This window comes from Alternaria atra (assembly GCF_907166805.1).
Source record: "Alternaria atra isolate CS162 genome assembly, contig: 24, whole genome shotgun sequence".
Taxonomy (NCBI): Eukaryota; Fungi; Ascomycota; class Dothideomycetes; order Pleosporales; family Pleosporaceae; genus Alternaria; species Alternaria atra.
Window position 1 is genome coordinate 60,062 of NW_025091322.1, and position 22,765 is coordinate 82,826.

The window sequence follows — 22,765 nt, forward strand, 5'->3', positions numbered from 1 at the left end:
GGCTGGTTCACTCCGGTCCGTGTACCCGTATCTCGCAACAAGGTAGAATGTAACCCAAGAAACTATGCGATGCTGCATGCGCGAACAGAAAGGGAATATGCCTGAAGCCCGAGTCGCTGGATAACGCTCCTTTGAGCAGCGGCAATTTACCCGTCCTGGCAGCGGGGATTACTAAGTCGTAGTGTCTTGGTGCAGTTCACCTTAAGTGGGCCGTCCCTCTCGACTTCATGTCGACGATAGGCCCCCACGTCCAGACTATGCTTAATAAGAGATACTAGCACGCAATCCGTGAACTCGATCTTCGAGATCATAGGCCCCACCTCGCTGCGCTACCGATGTGCTTGAGAAGTCTACCACAGGAAGGTACACTGGTCGCTTTCTTGATCATTGCCTAGGTGGTATAGCTGCTGGTTACCTAGGTCAGATCCTTCTTATCCTGACTTACATGCAGTGTTGTGCGATTGTGCGATGACCTTGTATAAGCATGCATCCCGCTTGTGATTAGAGTAACTACTTCACCCGCCCTGAGACTGCGAAAGGATTTTCTTTTTGCGCTGCGTTCTTCTCCGGAAAACCCGTTGCCTTGTGGCAAGAACACAATGGAACCCACTGGAGTTGAGCTAGAGCTGAATTGTGAGAACGATGGCGAACGACGTCGGACTCAGAATCGATTGGCCCAGCGCCGCTTCCGGAGTATAGATGCCCCGACTTTCCATGAGAGTCCGAGACAACTAACAGTCAGACGTAGATAAGCAAAAGTCAGCCGGCCGCGCCGTGGACGACAGGGAGGCTCTGCTTGACATCTTCAGCCCGTCCACAAGCCTGTGCATGTTCGAGACTGGTGGCTTTCTCTCAGGTATCGGCATGCCGGGGCTGAACGAGCACGGCGTACTAGAGGCTCCAAGCTTGAGCGATACAACCACAACAGTGGCAGATGGCAGTTTGCCTCACGAATCCCGCGGCAGCCACAGACTAGATGCTGACGATGGCTTCGATTTTTACCCGGCTCAGTCGGCTCAGGATGCGATACACGCATTTAGGCCATCCCTTGGTTGGATGTGCCCTATCCACATGGCTGCAAAGAAAGGACATGATAGGATCTTGCGACTCTTGCTAGATAAGGACCCGGATTGCAACGGGAAGGACAGCGACGGCACGACGCCACTCATGCTAGCCGTTGCGGGAGGATACGAAGACGTGACGGATACGCTGCTGCGGCATGGCGCTCGCATCGCCGAGGTGGACAACCACCAGAGGTCAGCTCTACACTGGGGCGTAACTAACCGACGGGAGGCGGTATTGAGGATTCTGCTAGAGCATTGCAAGGCTGATCTGACTGTCATCAATGGGTACGACAACGCCGGGCGCACGCCACTACACATGGCGATCGACATGGAATTTGAGGCCGGCGTAAGGTTGCTACTGGGGTCTGGAGCGGATGTCCGGTGCAAGGCACGGAAGCTGTGAAGGATTTCAGATTTTGCGAGTCACTGCTGACTAGTGAACGCGTAGACTTCGGGGCGTTACGGGGCTAGATGGCATATAAAGACTGATACATTTCTGCGTAGAGTAGATTCAGCATAAGCAGAAAGCAGCTATGTTGTTCAACACTCATTCTTTGGCGGCCGTTGTTGCTGTCGTTACTCTACCACACGTGGTTTTCGGAGCACCAGCGCGTACATACCCGTCCGGAAACGCAACCGTATCATACCGACTCCTTCCAGGCGATTACAACTGGCCCAGTGAGGCAGAATGGAAGATGCTCAACAGCACTGTCGGGGGCAGGCTGATCCGAGGAGCTCCAGTCGCTGAGGCCGCATGCTATGCGGTGGCGACCAGCGCGGCGAGTGACGCTTGCAAGTCGCTCCAAACGGATTGGGCAACCCTGGGTCCATTGTAAGCAACATTGATTGTGATTGTTCGAAGGTTGTTGAAACTAATATTGGATAGCCTCGCGGATCCCGTCAACATCATGTCGCCGTACTCGCAGAACAACACGTGCAGTCCATTCCTCGCAGCCAGCGGTGGGAGCTGTACGTTGGGTGCCATGTCATCGTATGCCATCAACGTCACGGATGCTGCCACGGTAGCCGCGGGCGTCAACTTCGCACGCGAGCACAACGTGCGACTCGTGGTGAAGAACACGGGCCACGACTTCCTTGGGCGCTCGGCAGGAAAGGGGGCGTTGGCGTTATGGACGCACCATCTGAAGGGGATTGAGGTCCTCAACTACACCAGCTCGCGCTACACGGGACCAGCGATGCGTCTGGGCGCGGGGATGCAAGTGCTCGAGATTTACGAGGCCGCAGCGGCCCGTGGATTTCGTACTGTGGTAAGTTGAAAAATGTACAGATTGCATGCAAGACATATACTGACCTCTGCAGGGCGGCACTTGCGTCAGTGTTGGTGCCATGGGCGGATACACGCAAGGCGGAGGCCATGGTCCATTAGACGCGTCGTACGGGTTGGGCTCTGACCAGGTGCTCGAATTTGAGGTCGTGACCACGGACGGCAAGCACCGGACCGTCTCTCCCACGCAGAACGGGGACCTGTACTGGGCGCTGGCTGGTGGTGGTGCCGGTAACTGGGCCGTGGTTTTGTCGGTGACGGTGAGGGCGCATCGTGATGGTCCTGTCGCTGGCGCGCGCTTGGGCTTCGCGCGCGCAAACCTGCCGCAGAAAACTTACTGGGCCGCTGTCGATGCCTGGTTCAAGCATGTGGCTAAACTCGACGCACAAGGGTTGCGCGGCTTCCGCTCCATGTCGCGCCTTACCCGCAGTGGTTTCTCGCTGGACATGGCCACTCTTCCTGGTGCCACCGCCGAGGAATTGACCACGGTCTTGAACCCCTTCTACCGCTCTCTTGCGAAGCTCAACGTCTCTCTTACGACCAACGAGGTCTCCCAGCAGTCCAACTTCGTGACCCACTTCAAGACGTACAACACTAACAATAACGACACAAGGAACATGACCATCGGCAATCGACTGATACCGCGCTCCCTTGTCAACAATCCTACTTCGCTGACGCACCTAATGGATGCTTTCCGCACCATGGTTGAGGTCGACAACTCGACGAGCGACCCTATCCTCGTCCTGCTGAGCAGTAATGTTACTCACGCCACTGCCGGCAACAAGCCCAGCGACAACTCGGTCCTGCCTGCCTGGCGCGACTCGCTCTTCGCCATCAACCTGGTCCTGATGAGCAGCGAGCGTGCCGCTTGGGACACGCTGTCTTCCGACCTCGCCCTGATAAACACTTGGCAAGACCGCTTGCGCAAGCTCACGCCCGGTGGCGGCTCCTACGCCAGCGAGGCTACCTTTGACAACAAGCACTGGAAGACCGACTACTACGGCGCTAACTACGATCGCTTGCTGAAGATCAAGCTAAAGTACGATCCGGGCTTCGTCTTGTGGAATCAGCCGGCTGTCGGTAGTGATGCGTTCAAGTTGGGCGAGGATGGACGATTGATTGCTGCATAGACGTAGACGTAGATTCTCATAGACGTAGACATTTCCGGAGGATTTCTTAAAGATATAGACATAGACATTTCCGGAGGCTTTTTTAGAAGCATAGATGTAGATATTCCCGGAGGCGTTCAGTAGAATCTCATCCTCATTGCGTCCAACAGAAGCTGTGCAGACCAAGAGATTGTTTGTTTGTAAGCTTGTTTGTAAGCTTGTTTGTAAGCAGTTTATTGTGCCGAAGGCAAGCGTTTCGAGACCCCGCACGAACCGAGCCGCCCGCACCTGCAGGCTTGGCACGATCACGTGAATCACCGGTTTATCATCATTCCAGATGTTGTAAGCTTTTGTGTGCATGTCGGGTAGAGGCACATTGCCTGTTTAAAATATGTTGTTTGAGATACCCCACATGCTGTCCATGAACCGTACCAGACATCAGAGCCGACAGCATCTCAAGTCATCAAACACCTATACAGGTCCAACTCAATGTACAACTCCATGTCGCGATCACCAGCTTCACAGCTCGCTCGCAATAAAAGACGATCGTAAGAACATACTCTCCATAATTTGTAAGCATCCGGGCGGGTTGCGCATAAACAAGTTTCCTGGGTGCGGGTGGGTTGAAGGAACACCGCACAAGTACCGGTACCTCAACCCCACATGCCCGATCCCACAAGGCACGCACACCAATCAGCGTCGTCTAGCCTATCGGTGAGATGCCGGCCCAAGCTGTGATGACAGCCAGTAGGATACCTACCGGTGGTAGCGCCCGCAGACATTGCATGGACCCTGAAGAACTTCAATGTTCACGTCGCGTTGTGGCCTTTCACGATGAGTCTCCACCTGCCCGCGTCCAGATCAATGCAGGGTGGATTTTATGGTATCATTGATAAGCCTATCGAGCTAACTACCCCGAGGTAAGAACTTTATATGTAAAACCCGGTAGGGTCCATCGTTAATCTATTTCAGGTGCCCAGCGCACGCATTGCAGAGAGGGGCTCTAAAATGCCCTCACCACTGCGATACCTCCCCGGTGTAGACCATCAACTTGCCACCGAACTCCTTCTTCGTAGCCCTAGCGAACAACTTCATCATGCCCTCACATGAATCCTTAACCGAAAGGGGCGCCTTCTCGCCCATACCCACTGCCACTGCCGCCCCGTCGCCCAGATCCGTCGAAACATGGCCCGGGTCGATGGTAAAGCAGTTAAGCCACTCATCCTCGGCGTTGATGCGGATTGTGTACCAATTGATTGCTGTCTTGGTAGGCGCGTACGCGGCGTTGGGAATGGGCAGATGGTTGCTAAAGGCCATGGTCAACCAGAATCCGCGAGAGAAACGTCAAAGTCAACTTACATCAACAATCCTGCCGACGACCCCATAGGCAGGAATATAGGCTCGCGCGACGACTTCTTCAAGAGATCCCGTGTCGCCTGGTACAGCGCTATCACGCCATACACGTTGCACTCCATGTGCGCCTTGATATCCGAAATCTTGACATCTGCGACGGTGGGGTAGATGTACCCAATGCCCGCATTCGCAATCACGATGTCAAGGTGGTCGATTCCATGCTTCTGCTGCAGCTCGGTAACGGCATTTTTCGCGTCCTCCTCGACGCTTGCATCGAGCTTCACGACAATGAGCTGGCTGTCGGGACCTTTTGGCAGCTCTTGCAGTTTCTGCACGGTTGGGTGTCCGGGGTTGCGCACTGCGGCAATGACAGTGTGATTGGCTTCTGCCAGGAAGCGCTCGGTAAGGCCTTGGCCTATGCCTCGGTTGGCGCCGGTGATGAGGACTATGGTGGGGGCCATGTTGTTCGGGTGAAGTTGCGGTTTTCGTTCTCTTTGGGTGCCTTGGTGGTGAATATGTGACGGTTAAGATAGCTTCTTGAAAGAGAGACTATGTACGAAGGTGAAGGCCAAGGCGCTAGCTGCGGCGATGTTTTGCATTTCTAATCACTGTGCCACAAACCCGAATCGAGGTTACCTTCGATGGTTGCTTAGCTAAGCCAGGCCGCAGATGCAGGTGGATTTAGCCAAGCGACGCAAGGTAAGCACAAAGCAGTGTGGTGCATATCTATCACAGTGGGCCGCTACATCCCGCAATACCTAGATGACCTTGCATGAAATCTATGCACAAGCTGACATGCACGATTAGCATTACCGTCATCCTCCAGGATGGGGTTACGACTTCACGTTTGGCAATGTTTTCTTGGTAACGTGATCACTGTAAATGCAGAGTAAATCTTTGATAGATATAGGTATCCAGTCTCTGCTGCGGGAATGGCACTTTCTAAACGTTTTTCATGTCATTGTATGTTTTCAACTTGAGCAAACGCCATGGAACACGTACGCGAGAATTTGGTGGCCCTGTATCAGGATGACGAATCTAGACGCAAGGTTGTATACTACATTGCAGCTATTGTTCTGAGCTATGGTATTACTCTTGGGCTGTATCGACGTACGTGTTTGCCAGTCAAATATCAGAGCCGTCTTTACTAATTCAACGCTTTCATAGTGACAATTCACCCCCTTGCCAAAATCCCGGGTCCCAGGATAGCAGCATTGACTTCATGGTACGAAATCTACTACGATGTCTGGCAAGGTGGACAGTATTTCCGCAAGATCAGGAAAATGCACCAGAAATACGGTTCGTCACAGCCTCGTACACGAATCAGATACTTGGACTTTGTCTAACGCAGTCATCAGGCCCAATCGTCCGCATCAGTCCCAACGAAGTACACTTCAACGACCCAGACTTTATCGACTCCCTCTACCCCGGCGCCGGCGAGCGCAAAACCAACAGACCCGTCATGGTGGGCAAGCGAAGTGGAAGTAAGTCTACGATTGGAATCACACGTACGTTTGACCTATCCACTTACACTTCCCAGCTCCAGACTCCATGACCGCCACCGAAGACCACGACATGCACCGCAAGCGCCGCGGCGTCATCAATCCCTTCTTCTCTGTTGCCAGCGTCCGCAAACTTGAGCCCGTGATCAGGGAACATACCGAAAAGGTACTGAACCGGATCGAACAGGCTAGCGGGCCCATTGAGATGAATGTACTGTTCAAGGCATATGCGAGCGACACCGTCGTGCAGTATGCGTTTGGCGACTGCTTCCATTTCCTCGACGACGTCCAGTGCGGGAAGCCGTACTTCAAAGCCGTTGACATGTTCTTCAGCCTCAACCATCTCTTTGGGCATTGGCCCATCGTCGGGTGGATGGTAGCGAAGACGCCCGGCTGGATGATGAGGAACTTTGGTGAGGGCCTGAGAGAGATGTGGGAGAAGAAAATGGTACGTTTGACACGTGATGGTAACAAAGGGCTGAATGAACTGATGTGTTTGCTCAGTGGTGGCTCAAGAAGGTCGAAGAGATTAGGACCTCAAACGATCCCGAACGCATCAAGAGCACAATCTTTGGCGGCGTGCTGAACAGCTCGCTTCCCGACGCAGAAAAGACAAATCACCGTCTTGCGAGCGAAACGCAACTCGTTGTTTTCGCCGGCGAAGGGACTACGGGTAAGACCATCAACTCCCTCCCCGTTTCTCACCCCCTTTAAAGACGTGGAACCCCAGCTGACCCTCAAATCTCCAGCGCACACCCTTAGCGCCGCGATGTTCTCGCTCTACACGCACCCCTCTATCCTCGCTACCGTCAAGGCCGAGCTGTCTTCTATCCCCAACCCGCCTTCCTTCGCCCAACTCGACGCGCTACCCTACTTCAACGCCGTGATCCAGGAGACCATTCGCCTGCACCCCGGCGTCGTAAACAGGCAGTGGCGCTACTCGCCTGAGCCCGTCGTGTACGGCGAGTATGTAGTTCCTGCGGGCATCACGTATGGCATGACGCCCACAATTCTGCACAAAACACCCTCAGTCTTCGAAAATCCGGAGGAGTTTAGGCCCGAGAGGTGGATTGAGAACCCCAAGTTGTCGCGCGCATTTATGGGGTTTTCGAGAGGGCCGAGAGGGTGTATTGGGTACGTGTCTTCCTGCCCCAACCCTCTGGACAGAAAGCTAACAGATGTTTGCAGTATCAATCTCGCGAAAAGAGAGATTTCCGTCTTACTTGCAGCGTTGCTAGTCAAGTACGATGTCTATGGGGAAGGAAAGGAGAAGACGGGACCAACGTTACAGGTATTTGATACATTCAAGGAAAGGGATATCGATACGAATGGCGAGTTTATTATTCCTGCACCGGCGAAGGGGAGTAAGGGATTGAGGATGGTAGCGAGGCGTTAGACGCTCCTGGTGGGAAGGCAGCAGAGTGCGAGCGGTAGAGTGTCTTAAAGGCTATGAGTAAGGGCTTGAGGACGGTACTTTGGCATCAAGGGCTTTTCGCGCAATGCATGTGCTATTCTGCATCATAATAGAAATGCAGCTGATCTACTTTCCACTTGTCGCTTGTCAATTTTGAAGTCTCAAGAGGAAATCCGGAAGCGAGAAAATGTCAGTATGTCCAAAGCAATTCAATACCAGCATCTTAACCCTCGGGCCTGATTTATTCATCAGCTCACCCTTGTGCTTTACACTTGGGGAGTACAGTATTGTGGTCCCCTCTTGAATTCGTCAGTAAGCTTCGTTCCGAACAAAAGTTCCGGGCTGATGTCAGCTTGTGCAGTGCTTGGGAGAATTGTCTCAGCCGCAACTGCTGCTTGGTAGTCAGCATCTTACCTTGGCTGATTCTGCCTATAGCTGTCTGAGAGGCATACAGCAATGGTTGAACCTGCTGCCGCGACCGACCGTGCCCTCCGACGAGAGCACAAACCGCTTTGGACTGTCATCAGGATACCTCGGAGGTCTTTCTTTACCAAAGCAACTCAGCGCATCACTGCAGTCTCTTGGTAGACTAACAGTCTACACCTGCTACTTCTTAATGCGCTCACCGTCTCATCGTGATCTCTTGGCGGCCGTCCATTGCGAGTCTGCTTGGGTGTATCGCCAGGCCCGAGCCGCACGAATCTCTGCTCACGGCAGGTATGCCTCTTCCTGCATCTGATTATGTGGGTGAAGCTCGTGCACGGAATCTGGAGAAGCGGTCTGGTCGGCCTCGCTCGATAGACTACGTTGTTCTAAGTAGTGTGAAGCAGAAAGGCATAAGATATAAGTTAGTATCTCACACGCAAAACAGAACGCTGACGGTTTCCAACGTTGACTTCGAGCCGGAGTTGTACCATGTGCCAAATGGGAGGAGTAAGATTCGTTCCTGAGTTGAGCCTAGCTGCCGTAAGCGCCCAACTCCAAGGCGTGGTAGTCGACTTACTTAAAATACTTTGCATTTACCTAAGCCTTTCTTATCGCTACTTATAGTTCTTACCTAAGGCGTGCTTGAAAAGAATCCAGGATAGATGAATAGCTTCAAAGAAAGCAGCAATGCGCCAGAAAAACAGCCGTAATCTCTACACTTGTGTCCATACTTGTACGCTCTGTCGCTCCAGGAAGATATTTACTATGTTATGCTAGTAGAATAAGCGGCAAGTGGTGGACGTACTTAGTAGCGTTGGTAATCATATTCTTACGACCTCAAGTAGCCCTGCTAAGCGCTGATATGCACCCAACACCAATAATGCGGTTGGTAAGTGGTTCCTCTGAATTTCACTAGGCTCAATGTGCTATCCCATATCTTAGAATCGCCTTGCACTTTCGCTTCGCGGCTAGTCCATTACAGACCGAGAGTATTTGCGACGCCCAACATCTACGATCCTTCGTACCAGAGGAACACCACTTTTTGCGCGAAACCAGGCCCACACCCCCAGTATGCTACGAGCGCTGATTTTACGTCGAGAAATAAAGCTGTAAACACGTCTTAATCAATCTACATGACGGTACAAGCTGATTCCGTGTACGTCTCTTCTACATCCGACGACACTCGCAACAAACAGTACCTTCAGAAATCCTTAAGCTCTATATATATTATGTCTTAGGATATAGCTGCAATATCGTTGAAAAAGTGGTACGTGCCCTGCCAAAGTTTTCTCGATATCCTCTGTAAGGGGCTGCGCAAAGTATGCCGATGCCTGGTAACAGGATTGTATTCGATAAAGAAGAAAACCTATCTATGGTGCTGCGATATCTATAACATGGATTATAAGCGAGTTGCGAATCCAAGCGAGTTGCGAGCCCCACCAACCTTCTGCACCTCTTAAAGCATATAATTCAACCACGTAATAAAATAGTATATAGACATTAATACAATAGATTAAGCAGTACATACAGTATCCTTTTTACACGTACGTGCGTTGTGCCCAGGCTCTCTGCACCTCCTACAGCGCGCTAAAGCCTGGCGGCTGAGGCCTGATTGCTCTCCACCTTGACGCTCCTCACGAGCAATCTGCTGATTAGCCTCACATTGAGCAACTATATCCTCTCCAGCTCCCTTTGTTAAGACTCCTCGCTTCTGTATACGCTTCTTCTTACGCTTCTTTCGCTCTGACGCTGCCTCATCAGCCTTCTCAAGGCTAGCAATCCGATCGCGCATTAGCTCAGCTGAGAGCATCATTATCTCTGCTCCTTTCTCAAGCTGGTTGATCGCTTCAAGAATAGAAGCTGGTGACGAGCTCTTATGCTTCCTAACGCGCTCACGAATTAACGTTGATTGAGCCTCAAGCTCACGTACGTTGCTTGGTGTACGAGCCTCCCAAACAGCCTCTGGCAGAGCAGCTGGAGTAGGCGTACGCAGCTTTACGTCTAGCTTTGACAGGACAGCGTCTGGCTGGAGAGGGACAAGGCCTGCGCCCCGAAAGGCTGAGCAGATATTAGCTGGCGTGAACGCTCGATCAAACGCTGCCTTAAACGCTGGCAGAAACTCGAGCTTAGTGATGTGGTTGATGTGGCGGCGGATTAGGCTCTCTACCTCACGACTGTACGCGCGCTTTAACGGCGAGAAGCAGCCAACGTCAAGAGGCTGGAGTAGGTGGGATAAGTGAGGTGGCATACAGAGCGTGTAGATGTTGTTCTCCTCGCAGAGCTCTTGAAACTCAAGCGAGTGGTGGCTCTCATGGCCATCAAGGACAAGCAGGCGACGCGCACCTACAACACGAGTCTTCGTGTTGTAAGCCTAGGACCACATCACATGACTGCTCTGCAAGCATGACTAATGAGTCCGACTACTTTCGAGATCAGATCACATACTTGTACATACACAGAACAATACACTCATACATGAGACCCAATACTAGTGCCACCCCATGCTTACAGTTATGAGCCCGGCCTAATCCGTGCCATCACTTCTATCACATCAACCTCCGATCACTACTATTATGTCGACCTACTCTGTTAGTTCAGATATTATCCTCTAAGGCTGCAACAACTAGGAGCTCTAGATCTTCGTTATTAAGAGAATAGCTAAATCAGGGGACGTATAGGAGTACATCGATCCCGATCGAGCTGTCCAACCTCTCCAGAAGCCAGAAAAACCCCTTCGTCCATCAGCCATCATTAACGATGATGGATCACCTGCCACCGAGCCTGGCCAAGAAGCTTTTGCTCAATACAATGCGGATGTCAACACCTACTACAAGGAGATCAAGGAATACAGACGCTTGCGAGATAAGTTAGGTCAAGTTGAAGCGCACATCACTAAAACGATCAGCCAGGACCTTCTATACCACATCAAAGACAAAGACACGGTCTACCAGCAGCTCAAAACTCTTCAAGAGCTGTACTCACCTACTACCGCTGATCAAGAATACCGAGTCCAGAAAGCATACGAGTCAGCGAAAGTGCTGCATGCTCGTCAGTCAAACATCGAAGACTGGTGTAACGACTTCCTCGCTGCATACATCCGTGCGAAACAACTCGATTTGCCAGAAGCACACGGCTTTCGACCTCACAAAGACTTCATTCGAGCCATTAAACAGATCGACTCAGGCTACTCTGCCACTATTGCTATTGATGTCTTCAAGGCCGAAGAGACATGGAGCCGCTATCGTGATCAGCCTGTGCCACACGAAAGTCAACTTCCCACCCTAGTCGGAAACTTCCTACGATATCATCGCACCACACATTCAAAGAAAGCGAACATACAAACTGCAGCGTTTGGGGCGAAGTTCAACAACAAAGAATCTCCATATTCTGAGAAAAGAGGCAGAAACGACGGCAAGCCCATGAAGCCATGCCTCTGCGGCGACATTCACTTCTGGGGACAATGCCCCTACATCGACACATCCCAAAGACCAAGGGGATTTGTCGAAGACCCTGAAAAAACCAAGAAGATTTCTAATTACGAATCAAAAGACAAGAAGGGCCTATTAAACAAGATTCGGGAGAAAAATCGGCGATACAAGAAACTCAAAACGGGCAGCCCTGGTCATAAAGCAGAATCTGATTCGATAGAGATCGATGCAGGTGACGACCCCATCGAACACACTTCCCACCAAGCCTATGCTGTATTCCTGTCAGCCTTCAATCACCAACCACCTTATCAGCACTATCCGCTCCTCCACTCATGGACGCTGGACCCGGCCACCGACGTACATATCTGCAACAATGCTGCCGAGTTCCAATGGAAAGCGCCGGCTGCTCCAGACGACATTGTACTCGCTGGAAGATCAGAAGTACGCATCGAAGCGTGGGGGGAAGCATACATGACTATCGTGGTTGAACCACATTAAGAATCGCTCTAGACCATACCATATTAGTATCGTCAAAACCATACCACGTTAATTATGGTGTTGAACCGCGTTAAAAACCGCGTTAAAAACCGCGTTAAGTACATAAGCATTAATTTGAACGTGTTGGCGTGGTTACTTGCTTTAATACCAATCTATTCCACCTGCTCCCTCATTCACAACACCGAGGAGAGTTTCCTGAAGCTCTGGATCGATCGGTAGACCCATTCCACTGTCCCAGACCGGCTTAATGTGCCTCTGTCGTATCCAGTTGCCGATACACTCGATCATCTCGATAGTTCATAGCTAGAGGTGAGGAGAAGGAGTAGATGTTGGTTGAGTTGCTAGCTATCAGAATGTAGGGCTTTATATGCACAGTGATTTCTAAACAGACTATTCTAGAATGGCCTAGAATGGCTGACACTGATAGCCGTTGAATATATCAAATCTACAGAAGTGATAACTAATCGGTAGTGACTACTGCCTGTAGCATGATAGTCTGCCTGTAATACGATAAAGGGGCGTTTCCCGGTTCGTTGTTGCCTGTCGGCATCAAGAGCTGTATCTCTGCATCCTACATGTAGTACCTGCCAAGCCATTAATGCGTTTTGCGGTTGAAACACATTAAGCTAATGGACTAACCTGGTTCAGACTCAACACCATCAAACCGCGGTTAGATATGAACCAGGTTTAGAACCACGTTAAGGTGGTCATGTATGGGGGGAAGTCAGCATACCCCTCACTACCGTGAGCGGCATCAAGACCACCATGCTTAAGCGAGTGGCGCTAATCCCTTCCTTCTTCACAAGCCTCGTTTCGCTCGCACGCCTATCCTCATCCAATGTGCACTTTGACTCAGGCAAAAGCATCTTATATCGCGCCGGAACCCCGCGGGAACATGTTGCAGATCTTACCCGATTAGGAGGCCATTGGCTACTCGTGCATCGAACTCAACCTCTACATTCTGCAGCCCTGCACACACCGCGACATGCTTTCTATGCAACTAACAACAGAAGACCACAGTACTCAGCACTTCCCGTTCGACCTCGCACGCTCGCAAAGCCACAGTTACATGTGCTGCTTGGACACGCTGGAAGCGATGCTATCGACCATTTGTCTGGCAACGTCATCGGCATTACGCTACCCACAGGAGGCTCACCAAAGACGATCAACTGCGAAGAATGCTCGCAAAACAAAGGGCATCAAATTGTCTCGCGCCGAATTGGCCACGAGATAGGAGCATCTCGGCCATTCGAGACGGTAGCCATTGATCTTATTGGACTTGACGTAACTGCCTATAACGGCCATCGATATGTCTTCCATGGCATTGACCTCTTTACGAAGTTTCACTTCGTATTTACAATCCCTAAACGCGACAAATCAACGCTTCTTGATGTGCTCAGACGGCTAGATCGAAGCATCAAACGCGAGTTCAACGCCACCGTTACATTCCTCATTGCGGACGATGAAGGAGGATATGGCATTACCGACGACTCAGCTCGAGCCTACTGCAACCAAGAAGGCATCAAGTTCCAACTTCGAGCACCACACGTCAAAGAGCAGAACGGCTCTGCTGAGAGATCAGGCAAAACTCTCATTGACCGTAGCCGATCTATGCGAGTCGCGTCCAACCTACCTCTAGCCCTCAGCTCTGAGATGTACATGTGCGCTGGCTATCTGCTCAACCGAACTCCTACAAAAGCACTGGGTTGGAAAACTCCGTTCGAGATGGCGTATGGCAAAAAGCCGTCGTTGGCTCACTTGAAGTTCTATGGTTGTCGAGCGTACGCGCTACGGCAGCAAATAGCAAGAGGCGACAAGCTCAGTCCGCGTTCTCTTGTTGGATACTTGGTTGGCTACGATGCATCAAACGTCTACCGAATATGGCTACCAAGAGCTAGAAGCAGAGCTCACCAAGGAAAAGTCGTACGAGTGCGCGACGTAACGTTCAAGGAAACCATGTTCTACCAGCCAGAGAAGGATGATGCAGAATCGGTCTTGCAAGGTTCAGACCTTGAGGAGTTCATCCAAACACATCGCATGCCAACTCTCCACAACCCTGAAGACACTTCAGAGGACGAAGCAGAGAATAGCGAACAGCTAACCATTCAACCCACATCAACTGAACAACTCCAATCTCAACAACACCAAGCAAATCTAGGCAAAGCTACTCGGCCAACAATGTTTCCAACTCCAGCTCCAACATGACCAAGCCATAGAAGCATACAGTCACCTACTCAAGACTCCTACGACGCTCCACAAATACAACAGCAGAGAGAACCATCACCAAATCATGCAAGTTCGTCTAAGAAACGTAAACGACACACCTCAGTCGATTCGAACTTGGCTCAGAACAGAGAGCTCATCGACAGCAACTTGCGCTCGTCCCACATACTCTCAGAAGGATCGAGAAGAGCTAGGAGACCAACCAGAAAAAGCAGCAGCTTCTTTGTAAACACATACTGGTCAAGTTTTGTAGCTGCATCCGCAAAGGCGCCCAAGACGAGGTTTCACCTCACCGCTCTTCCACCTGAACCACGCTTCTACAAAGACGTTATGAAGCTCCCTTATCCACACAAAGAGGGATTCATCAGAGCCATGCAACAAGAAATGGAAGTTGTCAAGCGAAAAGACACCTTCGAAAAGATTACTTGGAGCGACTTTGACGATCAGAATAACGAAGTTCTTCCACTTCTCTGGGTGTTCAAGTACAAGTTGGACAGTGAAGGATACCTCACAAAGTACAAAGCTCGCATCTGCGTGCGTGGCGATCTCCAAACCACGGCCGAAGACACTTACGCTGCCACACTGGCTATGCGCATCTTCCGAGCACTTATGGCAATTGCCGCCTACTTCAACATGGACATCCGTCAGTATGACGCTGTCAACGCCTTCACCAACGCGCAGCTCACAACGCCCGTTTACTGCTACTTACCAGAAGGTTTCTCCGACAACGAGCACCTATGGAAGCTCAATCGAGCACTGTACGGTCTCAAGACATCTCCACTGCTTTGGTACAAAGAGCTCACCAAAACCCTTACTGAACTGGGACTTCACGAAGTCAAAGACGCACCATGTCTGTGGAAGAACGATAAGCTTCTTGTGTTCTTCTACGTCGACGACATTGTTGTCCTATGTCTGCCAGCTCATGCGGCAGCGCTGGATGACTTTGAGCGAAGACTTCTACAAAAATACGAGATTCGGTCTCTCGGAGAGCTCAAGGTCTTCTGCGGCACCCAGGTCCATCGAGATCGCGTTAATGGTGCTATTTGGCTATCGCAAGCATCGTACATTGATAAGATCGCTCGCAAGTACCCCTCTCCAAAGACGTTCAGTCGACCTCCTTCGACGCCACTACCACTCGAGGAGTTACTTCCATCCGATGAGCCCAAACACGACGCAAACACGTACAGATACGCTCAGCTCGTAGGCTCAATCGGATATGCAGCAGGAGCAACACGACCCGATGGCGTCAAAGCCCATTCGAAACTAGCAGAGTTTCTCGTCAACCCTTCACAGCGCCATATCGACGCGGCGTATCAAACAATTGCATATCTGCAGAATACCCGGGATCAAGCCCTCTACTACAATGCTTCCGTCTCTACTGATGCTGCCTACATCTCAGATTACTGCGAACCAGACTTCTATGGAGCCACAGACGCTTCATATGCCGATCACAAAGCTACTCGCAAGAGCTCGCAAGGCTACATCTTTTTCCTTTTCGTTGGTCCTATCGACTGGAAAGCTACCTTGCAGCGATTTGTAACCAAGTCAACCACAGAAGCAGAGCTCATCGCCGCTTCCTCTGCCGGCACAGAGCTCATATGGTGGTGGAGAGTGTTCCGTGACATCGGCTTCGATCCGAACAATGAACAACTGCTATACTGCGACAATCAGCAAACAATCCGTCTTCTCAAGGCTGCAACACCTCGCCTCAAGACGAGCCTTCGACACGTTGACATTCATCATCACTGGCTACGTCAAGAATCACAAGCAAACAACATCAACATCTCGTACACACAAACTAACTGTCAACCAGCAGACGGTCTTACAAAGCTTTTGCCTCGACAAAAGCACGAACACTGGGTTTCACTTCTTCACTTCGAACCCTTTCCTACATTAGGGCATTAAGCTCAGCAAAAGGCATCTAGCTCAGCCAAAAGGTTAAGCACTACCCGACCAAAATGAGCGCGAAGCAAAAAGGACCTCAAAAACTTACAAGCTCTGGGGACGCCTATCACATAGAGCAGAGGTCCACCAACACTGCGACGGCAGACGATCACCCATCTGGAACTGCACCGTCAGCGGTACTAGCCCGCACCTAATGCAGCTCTGCCCGTCACACGGTAGGGGGTGGTCCACGATCACATCAGCTTCCAACATGCGTTCGAACCTGAAGGGGGTGTGTAAGCCTAGGACCACATCACATGACTGCTCTGCAGGCATGACTAATGAGTCCGACTACTTTCGAGATCAGATCACATACTTGTACATACACAGAACAATACACTCATACATGAGACCCAATACTAGTGCCACCCCATGCTTACACGTGTAAGCGTTAAAATGCTTTAGCCACTCAACTCCTAGCTCGTTGTTCGTCCAGCCGTTGTCGCTGACTGCGATCGCCCAGTAGCGTGGGATCTCTGCCTCCTCGTACCAGGCAGATAGGTGATACTGGCCAGCAAAGATGAGGAAGGGTGGGATTGTCCAGCCAGCAGCGTTGATCGCAGCGATCACGGTCACCCACTCGCGATTGCCTGGTTGAACAGCCTTTGGCCGGCCTCTCCTCTCTGACCCAGTCACGACGAGCTGAGTCGTGATCTTGCCCATCATAAAGCCAGCCTCGTCAAAGTTGTAGACGTCCTCATCGCAGATGCCGTACTTGGCCTTTGTCTCCTCCACAAGCTCAAACCAGCCTTGGATAAGAACAGGATCTTCACACAGAGCTCTCTGCCTATCGTAGGCTCGATTAAAACACGTCGTAAGACTGTCTGTACGCTTGACAAAGTTGCGTGGCCAGTGGACGCCAACGCGACCTGCGCTGCGCTGCGCGAGCAGCGTATCAGCTATATCACGTACAGCTGCGTACGTAGGCGCAAATCCACGCTGATCTAGATGAAGTATATTATGCACAACCACTTCCTCTTCTAGCGTAGTAAGCTTCTTTGAGTTGGGCTGGCAATCGCGTCGAGCGGGCTTGCCAGCGCGTCGGTTGCGTAGTGTTGATTCGACGACATTATACGTAGCTGCAGCACGGCTAACAGCTCGTATTTGTGATGTGCTGATTGCTGCAATAGCAAACTGGATATCTGCTTCATTTGAAGGCATTGAAGGAATAGGTAGTTGAGAAATAGATGTCTACGTGTAGAGAGGTGCAGAAGGTTGGTGGGGCTCGCAACTCGCTTGGATTCGCAACTCGCTTATAATCCATGTTATACGTTTAGCTTATCGTTCGCATAGCACCTTAAAGCTTCTAGAATGCCGAGGAGGCTCCGAAGGTTCCACCGAGGATCACTATAGCATCCGGGCTCTAGCCCGTTACATCCTCCTGCAATATCCTGCCAAGATACCCTGACATTTAGAGGATGAACAGTAATGGTCTTGCGGATTTCCTAGGGGTCCAAGCGTTCTGAAGAACAGGGGCATTACTGATTTCAAAATCTTAAAGAAATCAGTTAAGGTTACAAAGAGCAGCAACTTGACGCAAAAAGCTGCCAGACCCTACACTGTGGCCCCGTGCAATACACTGCCCACCCTTGCTCACCCTCGGCTCACCCTTGCTTACCCTCGCTCACCCACGCTCACCCACGCTCACCCACGCTCACCCTTGGCTCACCCACGCTCACCCTCGCTCACCCGCTGCTCATCCACTGCTCATCCACGCTCACCCACTGCTCACTCACTGCTTGCGAAGACATATCCCAAGCTGTTCGCTCAGAAATTCAGCAGGACACCATCGCATCGGGACGATCCTGACCAGTGTGTCCAACAACCAAGTTACTTGACTTGCTTGCTTGACATTACTTGATTACGTAACAAGCAAGTAAAGTAAAGGCTCATTCAAGCAAGCACAAGTAAGGATTTTCACATTACTTGAAGTAATTTCAAGTTGCTTGACAGAATTGCTGTACTAGGCAAGTCGAAGATGAGTTAGGTGACGCTAGCTAAGCGAACCAATTATGATTTCACCGGGTGGCACCCGGCAAAATCGTGATTGGCTGGAGTCGCACAGGGAGTCAGATGTGCCGGGAAAAATCTGCCACCTCCAGTCTTTATTTACAAGGCTACCAAATTCTAAGCTTATATGTCTTCTCACCTGTTCTTTCAGCCTCGTGGAAGGTCTACACGTTCTTCTCTGCCTAAAAGCCCCTCCGAGCCTCCTAGCTCTACCTCAGAGAGCCGCTTAGGAACCCCAAGTTCGGTTTCAACTCCAACTCATGAGGCCTCTACACCAACCACCCGTGAAAGAGAGCTGCAGACATCTACTCAATGCACTTTCCATATTGAATGGGACAAAATTCGCTATGAAAGAAAGCCACTGCCATTAATTCGATATCGTCAGCCTCACAAGCGTACCCTCAACTCTAAAGCCCAATCCTCGGCAATCTACAAACATGGCGCGCAGCTTACAACCGATGGAGATAACAAGTTCTGGCTCTGCAAGTACTGCCATATTGGTGGCCAGCATGATTCCGCGCTATTCAACAGTGGGGCTACTACTAGTATCATTTATCACCTAAAGCATCTGCACAAACTCGAAGAATTCGGCTACAAACGAGTGGCGTCAAATCCGTTCGATATGGCCAAGGGAACAACGAGCTCCATACCATGCCTTGGAGGCCGGCGCTTGATGTTTAACGACTCTCAGTTCAAGAAAGAGTTTATTGACTGGGCTATTGATCTTGACCTTACCTTTCGACAAGCGACGCATCAACGCACCCGTAACATCTTTGCCAGCTGCCTAGAGGATATAGATAAGGTTCTGCCAAAAAGCCCGTCAACTCTTAGCACCTGGATTGAAGAGATGTGGGACGGTGATGGTGGGAGGCGTACTTGGCTGAAAGAAAAGCTCCATCTTACCAAAAGCAAGATCCATATCTCAACTGATACCTAGACGTCTGAAGAAGGAACGAACTATGTGGCAGTTGTTGCTCACTTCCGGGACGAGAAGCATAAGCTGCAAACAGCTCTTCTCGACTTCCGGCCTCTAAAGGGCCCTCACACTGGCGAGAACATTGCAAAGGTGCTGTCGACGGTTATCGAGTCGAACGATATACCTGCTACCGGTGGATTCTTCATGATGGACAACGCTAGCAATAATGACACATGTATTGAAGAGCTAGCAAAGCAGTATCCCACAGTCACGCAGCAGAGCCGCTTCGATGCGTCGGCCATATCCTGAATCTCATTGTCAAAGCCTCCTTTTGGGCAGGGTGTCAGCAAGCTGGAGAAAGAGCTCTGTGGCGCACCCGACGATACGATTTGAGATATGGAGGAAGCAGAGCTTTATCGGTAAGCTCCACAACTTCTGCGTGTGGATTAACCGGAGTGACCAGCGGGGGGAGCTTCTGAAACGGTATATCCTGCAGGCGTACAATCAAGGCAGCACCGAACAACTCTACACTAAGGTTATTGGTCGACGGCGGCGTCCGCTGGAACTCTGTGTATCCCATGATTGAAGAGCTCTCAAGCTCCGTAACGCAATTTGATCTCTTTCTCCACTATAGTCATAGTGGTGAGGGATACGATATCTCACGGGGATATAATTACTGCATGATTGGGTCAATTTGGAGCAGTTCTTCAATATCTTGAAACCATTTAAAGACCTGACCAAACGCATGGAAGGCCGGGCTAATAGGGCTGGCCTTGAAGGAGCACATGGCTCACTCTACGAGACACTGGAGTCTCTTGATATCCTCTTTAAGAAACTCCGGGAGGCTGGAAAGTTTGCAGACGATCACCCGGGAAGATTTCTGAATACTTTTCTGCGCCATTGATACTGCCCGACCAAGCTTGAAGAATACTACACCCCTTTACGGATGCTACGCCAGCGTACCGATGCGCCGTTGCCCTGCATCCTGCGAACAAATTTACCTTTTTGGGAGCTCGAAGGGAGTCATGAGAAGAAATGGATCGCTGAGGCAAAGCGGGTAGTGCAGGATTTTACGCACGCTACGAGGAAGCAGCTGTGGGTAGACATAGCTGAAGCAACACAAGAAGAGGATAATGAGGTTACTACTGATAGCGATACTGCGCTTGATTTTTTCCAGCAAGCTCGTAAGCGTCGTCAGCGGCTCGCCGCTACTTCAGCGTCTGTTACGCGGGGAAAGGGAAAGGTACAAAACTCACCTCTGAGCTTGATGAGTTTATGGCTAGGGCTATAAGGCCGATCAAGATGTCGAGGACCTCTGGAGTGGTGGGTTCACCATGCATCTGATTACCCGGCTCGCTAAGATGGCGTTTGATTTCTTCAGTTGTCCGGCAAAGCTCTGAGTGTGAGCGCGTATTCTCACAAACAAAAGAAGGTCATCACAGATGAACGAAATCGCCTCTTCAGACACTGTGTAGCGATCGAATGCCAAAGGCACCTTCTTCGAACCGGTATGCTTTCATAGGTCTATCATAGATTCAAAATCAGGAAACATGACCAAGCAATGTCAAGCAAGCAAGTAAAGTAAAGGATTCTCGTCAAGCAAGCAAGTAAAGTAAATGTTTTCATCAAGCAAGTAAAGTAGAGGGGTAGATTCTTACTTTACTTGCTTGTTGGACACACTGGGTGTCGCAGATGATCAAACCCAAGGCGTCAAGGGCAGAGGCCATCAGCAAGAACTCGGACCAGTTTAGTCTCTTGCCTTCGCAAAATAGGTGCGCGTAGATGCGCAGAGCAACGAAAGCGCAGGCAACGACCAAGAAGATCCATTTTGCGACCTGGAAAGGGTTTGGTCCATCAGCAATGCTATGTTCAACTTGTTTGCAGTAAGAAGCAACCTACCATGCAGTCTCTGCCATCAATGATGTATGCCATTGCAATGACGTGGAGTAGCCGAGCAGAAGATGGCACAGATGATGAAACCACTGGGAGGGCAGTGACCCTTACTTGTGAGATCAAGATCATGCACAAGGGAGATGAAAACGCTCGCTCCAGCAGTGTAACAAGTTTGCGCTAGTCTTGTGTGCGTTTGTTTCGGCCGAGATGTCCTATTACACGAGCCACAGCTGCAGGTTCACACGGGCAGAAGGAGTCAGCAAGATATCCGACTAGCAGTCGTGCCTAAGCATCATTAGGTCCCCACGTGTTTGCTCGTGTGGTTCCCCAAGTGGTTCCCCAAGTGGTTCCCCATGCGGTCAAGCCGAGGCACCTTGAGAGCAGCTGGCATCTTCACGGAACTCAGACCAGCGATGACATGGGATTATAAGAGTTTGACTTCACCTTCGAGACAGTGAGCTCATTTACAAGTCGGCCGAGGCACTCCTTTATATAACATCCTTACAGGGCTTATGAACATGGGATCTCTGCATATCTGCTAGCTTTAGGGGCCTGTTGGGAGTCGTAGCCGGTAAACGAGCCCCAACAGCTTGCATTACGAGGCGCTGACATCTTCCAGACTCATGTGTGCAAACAGATCCCACTCCAGACCTCGGCTATGAAGAACTCTGGCGCCTCCAGCACGAGTTCTACGAGCGATGGATAACGCCCAATAACGTCAAAGAAGCCGAGTCGATCAACTCAACTATATTCTCTGACAATGTAAGATTACGACTCTTGCGTTGAGTCACCGGTACTGACCATCAGCAGATCCAAGGACGCGTTTCCGACACGCGCACCTTCGTAGGCCGTGAGCTCAACACCGAGTACATCTTCGGGCTCTTCATGCCCTCAGACTCTCTGTCTATCATCGGAAATCCCACCGAGTACGAAGTTATCCAGTTTGCAGCGGTCCAGAACATCGCATCAGCAACCACGCGCGTCAACTTTACCTTTCCAGCGTTCAACAACATCTCCCTGCCAGTTGTGATCAACACATGGATGACGTGGAACTCTGCTCGCCAGATGACGCAGTATGATGTTGTGTTCTGGTTTGAAACCCTTCCAAATCTTATACTAAGCTTAGGCGGCTCTGCTGAGGAGGCTGGCGGCAAGACAGTAAACAAGATTGCGACATCGATCTGCAACTCGATGAAGATACTGAAAATGGCACGAACGCCCAGTACGATTTTGGAGGGATGCTATAATTTTCTGACGAAAGAGATACGCGTGGGTCAGAGCTTTGAGCTGGGCATGAACACACTCATGTCCCGCAGTGTACACGAGCTCATGGTCAAGTATCGGCCGGGAGTTCACTGCACCCACATTGGCCCTACAGGGAGGTGGAGAGTGGACGACACAATCACATATATCGAGAAAGCGGAGGAGCGACTTGATGCGAACTCGCCATGGATCGCTGGGGGATCGTAGAGAATTGCTAGCAGAGGCTTGCGGGTGGAATACGTCTGCGCGACCCTCTGTTCTCCCGCCATAGCTTTGTAATAGTCTCTCCTTGCGTGCGGAGGTTGGTCACACGGTGTGACTCACACCCTGCACAACTGCTATGGTATTGTCTTTTCCCAGGTGGGGCGTCTGGATCGCGCACGCTATATATAGTTAAATCTATACGATGTTCTTTTCTAGACGAGCGCTTTTCTTAG

At 50.8% G+C, this 22,765-nt stretch overlaps 3 protein-coding genes across 3 annotated transcripts; 2 read left to right on the plus strand and 1 right to left on the minus strand.

Annotated features, from left to right (window-relative positions):
• Positions 1 to 599: 599 nt before the first annotated feature.
• Positions 600 to 3,479, plus strand: ALTATR162_LOCUS4987 (uncharacterized protein; the record flags this gene model as incomplete). The annotated part of the gene is made up of 6 exons (XM_043312603.1): positions 600 to 693; positions 749 to 1,410; positions 1,574 to 1,896; positions 1,951 to 2,033; positions 2,259 to 2,332; positions 2,385 to 3,479. The coding sequence occupies 6 exons, from the start codon at positions 600 to 602 to the stop codon at positions 3,477 to 3,479; spliced, it is 2,331 nt and encodes a 776-aa protein (XP_043168538.1).
• A 993-nt stretch (positions 3,480 to 4,472) lies between these two features.
• Positions 4,473 to 5,272, minus strand: ALTATR162_LOCUS4988 (uncharacterized protein; the record flags this gene model as incomplete). Its single annotated transcript, XM_043312604.1, has 2 exons — positions 4,473 to 4,764; positions 4,818 to 5,272. The coding sequence occupies 2 exons, from the start codon at positions 5,270 to 5,272 to the stop codon at positions 4,473 to 4,475; spliced, it is 747 nt and encodes a 248-aa protein (XP_043168539.1).
• A 528-nt stretch (positions 5,273 to 5,800) lies between these two features.
• ALTATR162_LOCUS4989 (uncharacterized protein) lies at positions 5,801 to 22,535 on the plus strand (the record flags this gene model as incomplete). The annotated part of the gene is made up of 9 exons (XM_043312605.1): positions 5,801 to 5,921; positions 5,979 to 6,110; positions 6,170 to 6,295; positions 6,352 to 6,761; positions 6,818 to 6,986; positions 7,030 to 7,447; positions 7,502 to 7,677; positions 21,685 to 21,827; positions 21,876 to 22,535. The coding sequence occupies 9 exons, from the start codon at positions 5,801 to 5,803 to the stop codon at positions 22,533 to 22,535; spliced, it is 2,355 nt and encodes a 784-aa protein (XP_043168540.1).
• Positions 22,536 to 22,765: the final 230 nt, after the last annotated feature.